Raw genomic sequence first — 13524 nt, 5'->3', positions numbered from 1 at the left:
TTACATTGAAAAAGAAAATGAGTTTCATCTTCAATTGCAGCAGTTTTACAAGCATTACAATATCTTTCATTCCTAAATGTGGCATTAAATCTACCACTTTCTATTGCAAGTTTATGTGCATTTAATCTTATTCTACTAATAGAGGATCTCTATAATGTATATCAACATAAGGACTTCTTTTTCTCATATATAATTTTTGAAAAAATGAAAGTTTTTCTGAACTAAAAATTTTTTATGATTGCTCATATATCTACTTGGATACAGTTGGTCAATTGCAATGATCATCTTTGCTTTATGTTTGGTAAAAAGTGTTGAATTGTGCTTTTATAATTACTAATGTTTGAGAATCCCAAATTATCTAGGATGCCATAAATTTTCTTAGTCCAGGAATTGGAATTGATCATTCCCGGATATAATTTAAATGCCAAAGAATAAGACGTTATCAAGTGATTCCAATATTTAATGCTTGAGAATGAGATTTTAGACCAAAGTGGTAACCTGTTTAATTCTGCCAAACAACCAGCATTAGATGCTTTGCAATGTAATCCAAGAAATTTTACATGAAATTTTTCGATAAGTGAAATATCTTTCAATGAGAGATCCACTCCCCATATTTCACAACAGTAAAGAAGTAGAATCAAAAAGTTTTTCTAAGAGCTTACATGGATTATCAATACCAATTAAAAAAATTATATTTATCATTCCTTTAACTATTAAGTCACCAGATCTAAATATAACATTGGTCCCAATCTTCATAAGATAATATTGCACAGTGAAAACTTTAAAAATGCTAATTTAACACTGTATAATGTCCAGATAAATTACACAGCCTCCATTAAAAAAAATAATGCTGCATATATAAAAGTTGCTGAGTGGCTTGATCAATCCATTCAAGAGACAAATTAAATATTTCTTACAGACAATTTGATTACCGATAACTACCCTAGTAACATGGCATAAACTTAAGGTTTTTTTTAATTTTTTTTAATTTTTATATTTTTTGCTTTTGAATAATTCTTTTCATGCATATATCTTATAAACAAGAATGCTGATCAGGAATATAAATGGATTTAGGTAAGCTTAGATTAAGAGGAATAATTGAAATCAATTTAGTACTGGGTAATTTGAAAGTAACCAGTAACACAGAAAGAGCAAAGGATACTAATTTAATGAAATTATTTCTTCTTTCAGTGAGATTAAATGTAAATATTTAATGTATCTGGAAATAATTAATTCATTATATATATATAAGCATCTTTTACAAAGACTGCATGAATATAAGTACCGGTAATGTTCAAATTTTACCAAATTTTATGTGCACTTGTATTTACTTAGTACAAACAAATGATTCTAACAAAGTCAAAAAATGTAATTGTAGATGAACCTAATTATGTAATACTTGCTTGTTACTAATTATAGAAATTTTTTTTAAAAATAAACATAATATATAAACAACTAGCATTTCATCGAAGAAACTACAATATGGCATATATTATCAAGGTCCAAATTATGATGACCTACTGAATATAAACTGGTATGAATCAGTGTTTAACTATTGTAATATTTTACATCAATGATGTAAATCAAAACTTTATATCTTATATTTATTGTATTACGTCATTTGTTATAAACAAATACCAAACAAACTACAATACGCCCTACTGATAAGGCCTGTACAACAGAAATTCTACAGAAAATGAGGCAAAGAAAACCAATATACACAAAAAAGAAAAAATTACAAAAACATCCAAATTTAATACATTGGCAGAAATTTCAAAAGTTACTTAACATGCTTAATGAAGTTTTCGATTTGGTGCGAAAGAGCAGGAGAGGGTATAAAGCAACTGCACGGTTTCATAACTTGTTGATAAGTCCATTCCAACAGAAGAGTGGTAGGTTATAGTAAAAAAATTCTCCCCCACCCCCTTTCAAAACTCATAATGGAAGAAAACTGATTCATCGCATTGATATTGCTCAAGAACTAAATACACTGTACTTTCTTTTTTTAAGTATTTATCATATTGAAATGAATCAAACTTGCCTGAACATGCATGATCCTGGACCTCCAAAATATGACTTTCCTAATTTTGAATACATATACATGTATGTAAGTGATCAGGGTATTCTTGATCAGTAAGTATACTAATTGGCAATTCTAAAGCATGTGGACTTGATGATATACCTCCCACTGAGCGCACGTGTAAATTCTGTATCTTGGACGAAATAGAGGACGAATTCCACTTTCTCCTGAAATGTGCTCTATATAACAATCTCAGAAGTGAACTTTATAAAAGTGTTAATTTTTCGAATAATTCATATTTATCTCAAGACAATCTATTCCAAACTCTCATCTGCAATTTTCCAAGACAAATTAACTGCTAATTTTATACATTCTGCATTTAAATTAAGACAAAGTAAATTCTCGTGCATGTATTAAAATTATTACTTAGTGTCTACAGTGACTTATAGGTCCAATGGGCCGGGTGTTTGATATATGTAATTTTATAATACTTAGTTGTAAAAGATGTAACACATGTCACTATAATAAATAAATGATGATGATGACCTCCCAGAATACTTGGTACATGCATGTATTTAAAGGAGATCCAATATTCCATATTTAAACCACTATGTAAATTTTTGAACATGTCATTTATTAAGAAAAAATGCCTTTCCTTATTTATGGAACCAAGCACATATTTCAGCTCTATATATTTAAGATTATGGAAAAGATATCGTACTTTTAAATATATGCCTAATTATATTAAGGATCATAGTATGTTGTCTAAATACCAATATCTGGTTTTCAACGAAGGGATTCTACTGTTCAGTTGGTAGAAATTTATGATAATTTAATACATATATGTACATGTATTATGTCAAACCATGATAAAGGTTATTTTAAAGACATACATTTTATATGTTTCCTTATATTTCTTCATTCGATCCCCAATCAATGGCCCTCAGGGGGCATATACATGAAAAAAATAATAATATCATGATGATAACAAATATATAATGAATGAAATAATAGCCTTGAATGTCCGTGTTCATACTACCGGCAACAATTCCGATAATTTATGAAAAAAAAAATACCAGCTTTTGAACTTAGTCATTTTTTGGCAAAATATTGCATATAGGGTACCCTCATTGTACGGATAACTCCTCCTACAGTTCTCAAGATAGGAAGTTGTTCTTTTGCAGATCAATTGTACATATATCAGAGGTGTGCACATTGCAAGAATTTTGAATTCTGATTATTTATGAAAAAATACCAGCTTTTGAACTTAGTAATTTTTTGGCAAAATATTGCATATACTAGGGTACTCCATTTCACTGGATACGGGTTGACATGGATTATGGATACAGTTCACATAAAAGAAAACCCAGTTTGCTGTCACATTGACAGGTTTTCACTTGTCTTCAATTGTTCATGAAATTGAAGTCTAAAAATTTAGATAATTTGTGTTTAGAGAGAGAGAGAGAGAGAGAGAGAGAGAGAGAATTTAAATGTCATCATATAATGCATTTTAAAAATGATATTATGAAGAATAAATAGTTTTACATGAGTTCAAGAAGTGATTTAAGTTTTCAGATGCTATTGAACAGTGTAAATGAAACGTGCATGAATGCAATATTATACAGGCAGTAGTGCATTTATTGTAATGAATAACATACTAAATTCATTATAGCCTAATCTTTTATATCTATTATAATTACACCACTTTATAAAATGCAAAATAAAAACCCTACTTTATCAATAGGAAGATTTGATAGTCGTGACCATTTTTACCGGTAGATTGAATTGATCTAGCTCCTTTAGAAGAAGAGCTCTATATATATGGAAATTAATATAAATAATACTAAAATTTAAAAGGTATAACAAATGGGTTTTTTCTTTAATATATAAAAGTTTATAAAATAAAATTTTAGGTAGATATGGTTAATTGGCTGACCATCCAGCCTCCTTTCTTAGACTAGACTATAGACATATTTCCCAGACCCAACACCTTCTTGTTTGAAGTGAATATGACTCCTGTTTTGATGATGTTCTGAGATAATCTTTAATCTGTTCATGAATAATAAAATAAAACCAAGATATTTTTAGCTACTGCATGTGTATGTATTTATTTTACTTGTACCATTAGCAATATTAATTCAGTTCTGTCTAGTAAATATTTTTTTCTCTTTCTTACGCAGGTTGAAGTACCATCATAGTTTAAGTTTGTTTTGGAACCAACGAAAGAGCACTTGAATTTGATTCCTCTCATCCAGCCAAAGTCTCTGCTAAGGTTTGTGATTATATTGAATGAATGAATGTTTATTAATTTTTAATTTTTAGGTCACCAGAGTCATTATGTGACTTGAAGCAGTTACGGTAGTCTTCATCCCTGTTGTCGTTACAACATTTAAAACTTCTTGGTTTGAAAACCAATTGAGGTCAATATTGTTCAAATGTAATATGCCATGCATCTTCGGGGTACAAATTTTCCTCCTTTTCTCCACACATTCAGTAAGAAAAATTGTATTTAAAATTGGGTAGAACAGGAGGGCCTATACCAAAATTGTAAATTTCATGTCCTCTGGGAAAGAGGTTTTATCTCGAGCGTGGGGCCAAAATGGTCATATAATGTAATGCATTTATTGGGGGAGGGTGACTGTATATTATTTAAAGAATTTGATTATCATACCCGCACTTTCTAAAGAAAGTTTGGGTATATTGTTGTTAACCCTGTACTTTCTGTCTGTCCGTCTTTCACATTGTATTCTCAAACTGCTCTTACATCTTATAAACCAGCAAACTGAACTCCTAGAGTTCGATATAGTTTGGCATGTTGTTTTGTAAAGAGGTTTCAAAAATTCTCTAGTACCTGTAGTCTTGGGGTCAAATGATTGGTATAAAATGACTTTTTTCCACCAAAAAACCTCCTTCCTCAAACTACTCCTACATTTTCAACAATAGACAATTAAATCATCTATTGGAATATGTTTTGGGGTGTTTTAGGGCTATAAAATGACGCGCAATAAGGTTGCGGAAATTTCAGTTTTGTCAATTTTGGGGGTTATTTACGTGACTGAAAGATGATCTACAAACACAAAATGTTAAAATTATTAAAAAATTTAAAATTCACATGCAAGCTAGCGAATGGTTCAACTCCAGATTGTACATAAATGTCAATATATAAATAAAGGTGTATCTCATTTTTTATAAAATTTATAATTTTAAAAAACTACTAGAAATAGCATGTAGCCTTCTTTCTGATCAAAACTGTTACAAGATAGTGTTATTTAGAGGCAAACACTGGGTATTACTGTTTTATGACATTAACATCTACCGTAGTTCTATTCTGGTCTTGAATTGATTTTGATGAAAGAAATGAGTACATATTATATAGAAATTTAGAAAAGAGGATTGCAAAGACCTTTTAAAAGAATATTGAATCTTATGTCTGTTGTCATGATAGAGATATTTATCTTATATATATTTTTTTTAATATATAATTATATAGATGGAGAAAAAAACAGCAAAGAAGAGAAAATTCTGGACACCAAAGTCACCAAAGAAGAATGAAGTTGAGCCAGTAAGGGATATGTTAAGAGGCATATCAATTTCCAGAACACAGTCCTGTGATGAGACAGCCTTGATCATTATAGCAAAGCATGGATTTGAGAAATTTGTGACATTGCGCTCTGCTTGCCATCATGTGCCTGCAACTTTTCCTAACAGAGTGACTTTTATCAAGAACATTGTGTTTGATCTAAATATTCCTGGTTGTGAAGTAGAAGAATTTGCGGCATCTTGTTATGCAACAAAACAAACAGGAGTTGACCAAATGACCGACATATTTCAAAGTCAACTTTTGAAAGCCAGTAGCCATTTTGGAGAGCCTTACATGGTGTTCCAGGTCCCTAATGTAGACTCATGCTTATTTTGTGGTGGAATGGTTTATGGAGAAAAGCCAGCCAGAGTTACAATTTTCACCCTCCAAGGACCTTTTCCTGGGTTAAAATCATCATTAAAGTGCAGGCGGTGCCATGCAAGATTTAATGCAGACATGTATCACGAAGTCTCTGGGCCTAGCTTTTATTATCCAAATCCTGAAATGGCATGTGGAAATATTGTGCAAGCATCAAATAGAGTTGGTTTCACCAAGGACTTGTATGAGCTTCTGTGTGAATCAGGGTATGTTCTGTTTGAATTCACAGCTATAGATTGTTCAAATCAAGATACATGTACTAAAATTAAGATTAGTATAAGTAATTTCCTATTTCATTTGGGCATAGAAACTTTGTTCAAATCATGTGAAGCCGAAATTCAGGGGCTTGCTTAAATGAAAACATTTGACCATGACGTATCAACAAAATATATCTCTACAATCCAATTTTCATCATTCTCAATATGGTAATAACATAATTGCATTTTTATTTGCAAAATAATTTAAGAGCAATGGATTGATGATCAATGAGACGTCGTAAATTTTGACTCTATAACCTCTGAAAATGTTCACTCAGATTAAATTATTTCTATCATAAATCAGTACCATTAATAAAAGATGATTGCAAATATTAAATTGTTAAAACTTAATCTTTTACTTGCAGGAATCATGCCTTTGTATCTGCACAGGCTTTTGCTGAAATATACAACACTGTCTTTGCACGCCACATATCTCTCGTGGATCAGAAGACTAGGCAAGATCCTCATTCTGGTAGGCGTCTCAATAAGTACAAAGAGGGGCTAAATTAATGGTCAACAATCTAACCATCAGATCAATCTAAAATTTTATGATGTGGTTTGTTTAGCGATAAACTTTTAACAGGCAAGCCGTAAAGAGAAAGTCCATCAAATTTTCCTTTTAACTTTGGGTATTTTTCTATATTTTCATACAGAGCTTTTCTTCTTAAGGAGATCAATACAGTCCAAAAATGGCCACAGTTGTCAAACTCTCTTAATGATAGAAAAAATATACCACATGTAGAGGTGCCTTTATTAGAACAGGCTGTTATTTATTTTTTCCCTATAATTTTATTTATCAAGACATTTTCTTAATTATTCACTAATTAAGCTCTTTGTTCCAACAGAAAACCTTCTTGTTAAGGTCTATAAAAAAATTGTGTGTTTAGGGTAACACTGATGAAAAAATTAGGTTAGGTAGGTAGGGAATTATTTTTTTTTTATCATATTTTTTTCTGCATGAATCCTAAGAATGTTTGTTTGTGTCATATTTAAAAATGGGTTTTTAAAAGAAATAATAAAAAAATCACCATTTATAGATAAAAAAAGACATCTAAAAATGGTAGGATTGGGGCATTTTTGTAGGTTAGGTATGTCAGGTTACCCTAAACACACAACTTTTTTTAGGCCTAATGCTTTGTTTTTTTCCCTTTATTATTATCATTAAGGACTACCATTTCAAGATTCCGCCTATTTAGATGAAACATTCAGGTTTTCCTCTATTCAAAATTTGTAAGGAAGTCAAAAAGATATATATTAGATTTTATGTTTTTGTCTGTTCACTTCACAATTTTAAAAAAAAAAGTATCAAAGACATGTACGGTAGTTAATTATACATGTAGCCACGGTGCACTGGATGGCAAGAAAAACCCAAAAAAAATTTATATTTCTAATTCTTGTTTAAACTGCAATATTTTCCCATCATCTTGTAATATAGTTATAATAGAGAAAACCTCTTGTTGTTTAAAAGAAGATTGCATCAACTTCACCAATATTATTGCATGAAAATTTGAATTTATTTTATAGTAACATTTTGTACTATTATACTTTCATGTTAAATACTGAAATCTTATTGGTTTAGACGCATTTGGTAATCTGTTCTATTACCCTCAGGGTTAGCAACACACTTGGCAACGTGTAACACAACGAACTGGTACATGCGCTAAAGCAATAAAATTTCCTTTCAAATAAAGACATTCAGTATAATAAAATAAATAGTGCCTGTTTGGGAGGGTAACTGTTGAAATTGACACCCCTCGAAAACCACTGTCAACCTCCGCTTCGCATCAGTTTACAATGGTTTTCTCAGGCTTTCAATTTCTACAGTTACCCTCCCAAACAGGCACTATTTATATAATGTGTATGAATCGGTATATTAAAAAATATTTATTATTACCATTTTTAGAGTACCTAAATGAACCCCAGTGCCAAGTCTTCATGACCAGAAAAAACACCATGGAGGCTTTTTTCAATGGAGAGTTGGAGAATGAGCTACGGGACCGAAAACTTGTGGACACAGTCTCCTTCAGTGAAGACGCATCCAGGGAAAAGGTCATGAAGCACATTGACACTTTGAGAAGGACAGAGCTCTATCCTCACCCACAAGACGAATGCTCAGAAAAATGCAAACAAAGAGGTAATAATCCAATAAAATTAATGTACTGATTTAAGAGGACTGGATGGTCATGGCCATTTTAAGACTAATTAAGTACATGTATATTTGTCTTTTAAGGAAAATATAGAAATACCAAAATTTGAAATGTTTATTATATGGATTTTTTCCTTGACTAAATGTTAGTGTTCATTTAACCAAATCATATCAAATTCAAGGTTAATTTGTTGACCATCAAGCCTTCTTAATCTACGGTTTTTGATTTAAATTGTGTTGTTTAGTTCTTATATTATGATGAAAGATTTTAAAGAAAGGAAAGTAAAAAACAAAAATTGTCACATACCCACAGAAGTAGTTACATGAAATTTGATGGGAATTATAAAGCATATACCGTCAGATACTGGCAACACAACACCCTCACGAGTATTTGTTTAAAAGAAATGTACAGGCATTAACAATGGGTGCTCAATAAATTTTATTAACAGGCTGTGACAACTTGAGGATAGTAGATGGCTGTTGGAAGCTTTGTTTTCCTCATTGCATGATGGCAGTCCCTATGGAAATTGATGGTTACCCCCTACTCCATTTTCCAAATGTATGCACCAATGAGCCTTCACCAAATGCAGTTTTTTGTGAGGAGCATTTACTCATATTGCAACGCCACAACATACCAACTGACAAGAAAGCATTTCTAGAATACATTGGTTGTAAAGGTAATTTTTGCAACGTTTATATATAATGCTTTTGGATACATTCCTAAAGTTTGATAGCAATTCAAGAGGGAAATTGAGTGAAATATTGAAAGTGAATTTTTTATTTTTTCTATAAATTAAATGATTTAAAATTTCTTAAATGTTTTGGATGTTATAAATCAACGTCAGACCTGATGTTTGTGTGTTTTTGCTAAAATTTTACCACAAGACCCGAAGCACAGAGAGGGGTTCTAACTCAATATAGAAATAAAGGTAAACAGTTTAGACCTAAAATGAATGTAGTAAATGCCAGGATCTGTTAATTAATGCTTAAAACAAATTAAAAGATGGAAAACCAGCTTGAAAAAGAAGTTTAGCCGGTAAATTGAAGTAATGTAAACAAAAACAGGGCACAAGCCTTGTTTACGTGACAAAAATTGTGAGCCATGTATCGTGCTTTAAACTTTACTAATGACTCTCAAATTTCATTTGGTCATTGGAAATTTAAGGCATTCCAAAAGCATTGTAAATAATAAAACCAGAAAAATAGAATTTGACCAAAATCATGACCATGCTCCTTTCAGAAAAACAAAGCTACTACAATTAAATTGACTCAAAACAGAAACAAGATCATGATTATTTGTTACTTTATGTATTTATCTTATAGGCTCAAATGCATTTGTTTTTCTATCATCTTAAACATTACTTATTTTTTTTAACAGCAAATCCAGGCAGTCATGAGGATATCCAAAGAGTTGATGAAAAAGTTCTTGCTTTTATGCATAAACTTATGTGCAAGGATGAGCGCATGAAAACTACAGGAAGTAATGCGGTTACTTTTCAAGGTATGATTATTTAAAAATATATAATAAAGAGGTTAATATTGACACTTTAAAATACACCATATAAATGTGTAAACTTGTTATAACCAAATTTTGACCATGAATATTTAAGAAATAAACAACGTTATTTAGTGAACATGGCATTATGAATTGCAATTGCTCTGTTGGCATTTTCCATGATGTGCGCTATCGCATCATGGAAAATATGCCGGCATAGCAGTTTCTATTCATAATGCCATGTTCACTGAATAATCATTGTTTATTACTTATATTTGCATTTCACCACCCGCAAATACCCTGTACATGTATAAGCCTTAGCCCATGACATTTAGCAGTTGCATCAAAAATAAACATTCAGACTGTAATGTATCTTTTTAATTCACATAGATTTGTTAACAGAATCAATGATATGTTATAACAGTATTTCCTTTAAAATTTTATTCTAGGACATGTTTAAATTAAATACATCAACTTTATGGAGTTGGAGAAAAACACATGATGCATTGTATATATTAGTTTAAATCTATAACGTCATGGAAAAGTATATGACGTCACACCTTTATGACATCATAGTATACAAATAGAGCAATAAGCCAATTGCGATTATAGAAAAATAATTGCAGTTCCTCCCTATGGACTTACAGTGGGAAAGAACAATGGATATGCAAATATTAATATATGATGTGAAATTGTTAAATATTATATTGTGGTAGTGTTATTTATCTTACATCTTATTTATAATGACATTAAACTTGCTGACTAACACATAGAAAAATAGTGACGTTTGTTTATGATTTGTGTTCAGAAACTTTTCTGTTCACCTTTACAAATATATAAATAGGCATTTAAATGTACATGTTCCATAAATTTCTCTTATATCTTAATAGGTACCGACAAGCTGGTGAGAAAATTCCATCAACATGTACTGAATAGTAATCAGGAATTGCCTAGCTGCAATAAAGACACTGGGGAGAAATCCAGACTAAGACAACGTTCTCGAGGTCACTTTGTTACTGTTACAGGAGGTGGACACATTCTACAGTTTAATCCTCTATTTAAGTAAGTCATATTTTTTTCCTGTATGTATATTTCTGTGAAATATTTTTTAAATTAGATCATTTATGCATGCATGTTAAGGTTTCCCGAATGATTTCACAGTAATGTGTAAAAGTCACTTGTCTATTTTGCTTTAGAACGTGACATCATTAACTTCGATGTCATGCTCTGCTCATGGAATTGTATAGTAACATTATTTATATGTGAATTTCATTGAACATACATAAAAATGCTTCTTTAATTTACACTGAAGCCGTTGTTAAATACTAGTGATGCTATATTTAATATAATGAATATTGAGCAACTATCAAATAATCAGCAGCTCTAAAGCTTAATTTGTATTAGGTGAATGACTATTTATAATTTAACTTATGGTTTGGAGACTCTCCCTGCTACTTGTAAAATATTTCAATTAAAATATGTTAATATGTATTGCTAGATAACAATGAAAGTGAAATGAACAAAACTCACAGGACTGACAACATATACCGGGACGTAGCTGGTCATTGTGCACTTTAAACTCATTTGAAGAGTTATTTCCCTTTGATGAAATCAAGAAAAATTTAATTATTTTGTCAAAAAAAAGCATTTTAGAGTAGAAAAAGCTTTACCGAGAGAAATTTAAAAAACATTATTAACCAGGCAGTAATAAATTAAGATTGCATTGATGTCTATGGGAACCAGCATATTTTAAAAAAAAAAAAAAACCCATTATATATCAATAAATGCTTCGGTGGAAAGATGCATTTCATCATTAGGAATGCAAAAACTATTGAAAATAAATTGTATACCGTATATATTTTTTTTAGAATTAATTTGATTTAAAAAATGTATAAAAAATCACCTCTGACTCATTAATACAAGTTTGCAGTATGGGGGTTCCAATCAAAACACCAAATTATTACATTTATAATTGTATTCTTTACTTTTGAAAAGTGTCTAAAGGACTTACATGGTAGTTTATTAACTTTCTATATCATGTTTGTTCAATAGGTCAGAGAGTCCCAGCCAGGCCTTCATGTTGATTGTACAGATGATGTACTCTGAACTGAAGGAACTGACAGAGGACGAACAAAGGAGAAGACTTCAAGATTACACACTGTGTTATGATAATATTTGCAACGTTGATGCATTAGGAGCAGCCAAAGAAGATCTTCCTCTTCCTGGGCCACTTTCAGACATGTGGAAAACAGTAAAGAAGGTCATCGACAGACTTCACATCCGTAACCACAAGGACCAAAAGTGTCATGAACTCTATCATCCAGATGACAACCTCCCATCATCTTATAACACAATGGCTGGAGAACAAACTTTTGCTTGGATGTCAAGATTCAAGAAGATTGTCAACTCTATGACCCAAACGCATCACCTCTTCTTCCTGCATAGGATGTGTGTTCGGAGAAACAAATATACCTCTTCTTGCTTCAAAGAGGGAAGAGAGCCTGTCCTACCCGGTGTAAATAGAGGAATCACCAGCCATGGCTTGTAACCAAGACTCATGTGTGTGTTTTAGACAGTTCTTTCAAAACTGCTGAAAAGCCATCTTCTATTGCTACTAGCAACAATCAAAGTGTGCTCCAGTTTGTGACCATTTTAGTTGGTGTATAAATGCTTTACCTTATTAAATGATTTAGAACTTCAGACTTAAATCAAATTTCTATATTGTTGTCCTGTAAAAAATTCTTTCTTACATAAAAAATGCAGTGTAACATATTTCATTATTTTAACATAAATACCATGCAGCCATATCAATGATGCAAATCAACTTTCTTTAATGCTTAATTTCTGAGTTTATAATGCTGGAATTATAGTTTACTGTAATTAATAAATTGGATCTTTATACAGTTTTATTTGTTGGTATTCGTTTTCTTCGGTATATAATATTTAATGGGACCAAGACAGGTATTGAGCTCATTCTTTTAGCAACTATGGGGCATTTAACGTTTAAAGCCCTTAAAATTAAGGTGAAAAAGATTTATGTAAGTAGGATATGTTTATGTATCCTAGGTCAGGGGATGGGGGTGTTGTAAGGCATATTGTACACTATCATCTCCTTGCTGTAATGTTCATATTGTATTATGAACTGTAGTTTACAATTTAGAGTACATACAGGGGAGAATGTCATCAAGATATTCATTATATTATGGGGTTTAAAAGTAAAGACTTTGATCACTCTGTTTTCATTTTTGTAAATTTCCCTAATAATTCTCTTAAAAATCAGAGAGAGAGAGAGAGAGAGAGAGAGGTGTCAAAATATTAAGGAGATGGGGCATAAGTGTCACCAAGTGTTGAATGGCTAATTATTGAAACACCTAATTATTCATGCAATATTGGATCCCCTAATTTAAAGCAAAGGATATATATCCATGTGTTTACTTGGATTTCCAAAATCTGTTAAAACATCATAAGTAATTGCACGTTTATAAATAAAATCATAATAATTTTGGGTTTTCTCAACACATAATTAATGCAGTTAAAATTATCCAAAATCTGTTTACTAAGTGTATATACCAGAACATCCATTGTCTCTATAAACTGACAATGTTGGTGCCTGCACACAATGAGATACAACAAACCACAATATTTAAA

At 31.1% G+C, this 13524-nt stretch overlaps 1 protein-coding gene across 1 annotated transcript; it reads left to right on the top strand.

Annotated features, from left to right (window-relative positions):
• The first annotated feature begins 249 nt into the window (after window positions 1–249).
• On the top strand, window positions 250–13157 carry LOC128169437 (uncharacterized). Its single transcript, XM_052835585.1, has 8 exons — window positions 250–4292; window positions 5511–6184; window positions 6601–6707; window positions 8139–8369; window positions 8831–9058; window positions 9760–9882; window positions 10767–10938; window positions 11929–13157. Exons 2-8 carry the CDS (start codon window positions 5511–5513, stop codon window positions 12422–12424), a joined length of 2031 nt encoding a protein of 676 aa, XP_052691545.1. The 5' UTR covers window positions 250–4292; the 3' UTR covers window positions 12425–13157.
• Window positions 13158–13524: the final 367 nt, after the last annotated feature.

This window comes from Crassostrea angulata, unplaced genomic scaffold, assembly GCF_025612915.1.
Source record: "Crassostrea angulata isolate pt1a10 unplaced genomic scaffold, ASM2561291v2 HiC_scaffold_131, whole genome shotgun sequence".
NCBI lineage: Eukaryota > Metazoa > Mollusca > Bivalvia > Ostreida > Ostreidae > Magallana > Magallana angulata.
Note: the sequence above shows the minus strand (reverse complement) of the source record. Positions and strands in the feature narration are given on the sequence as shown.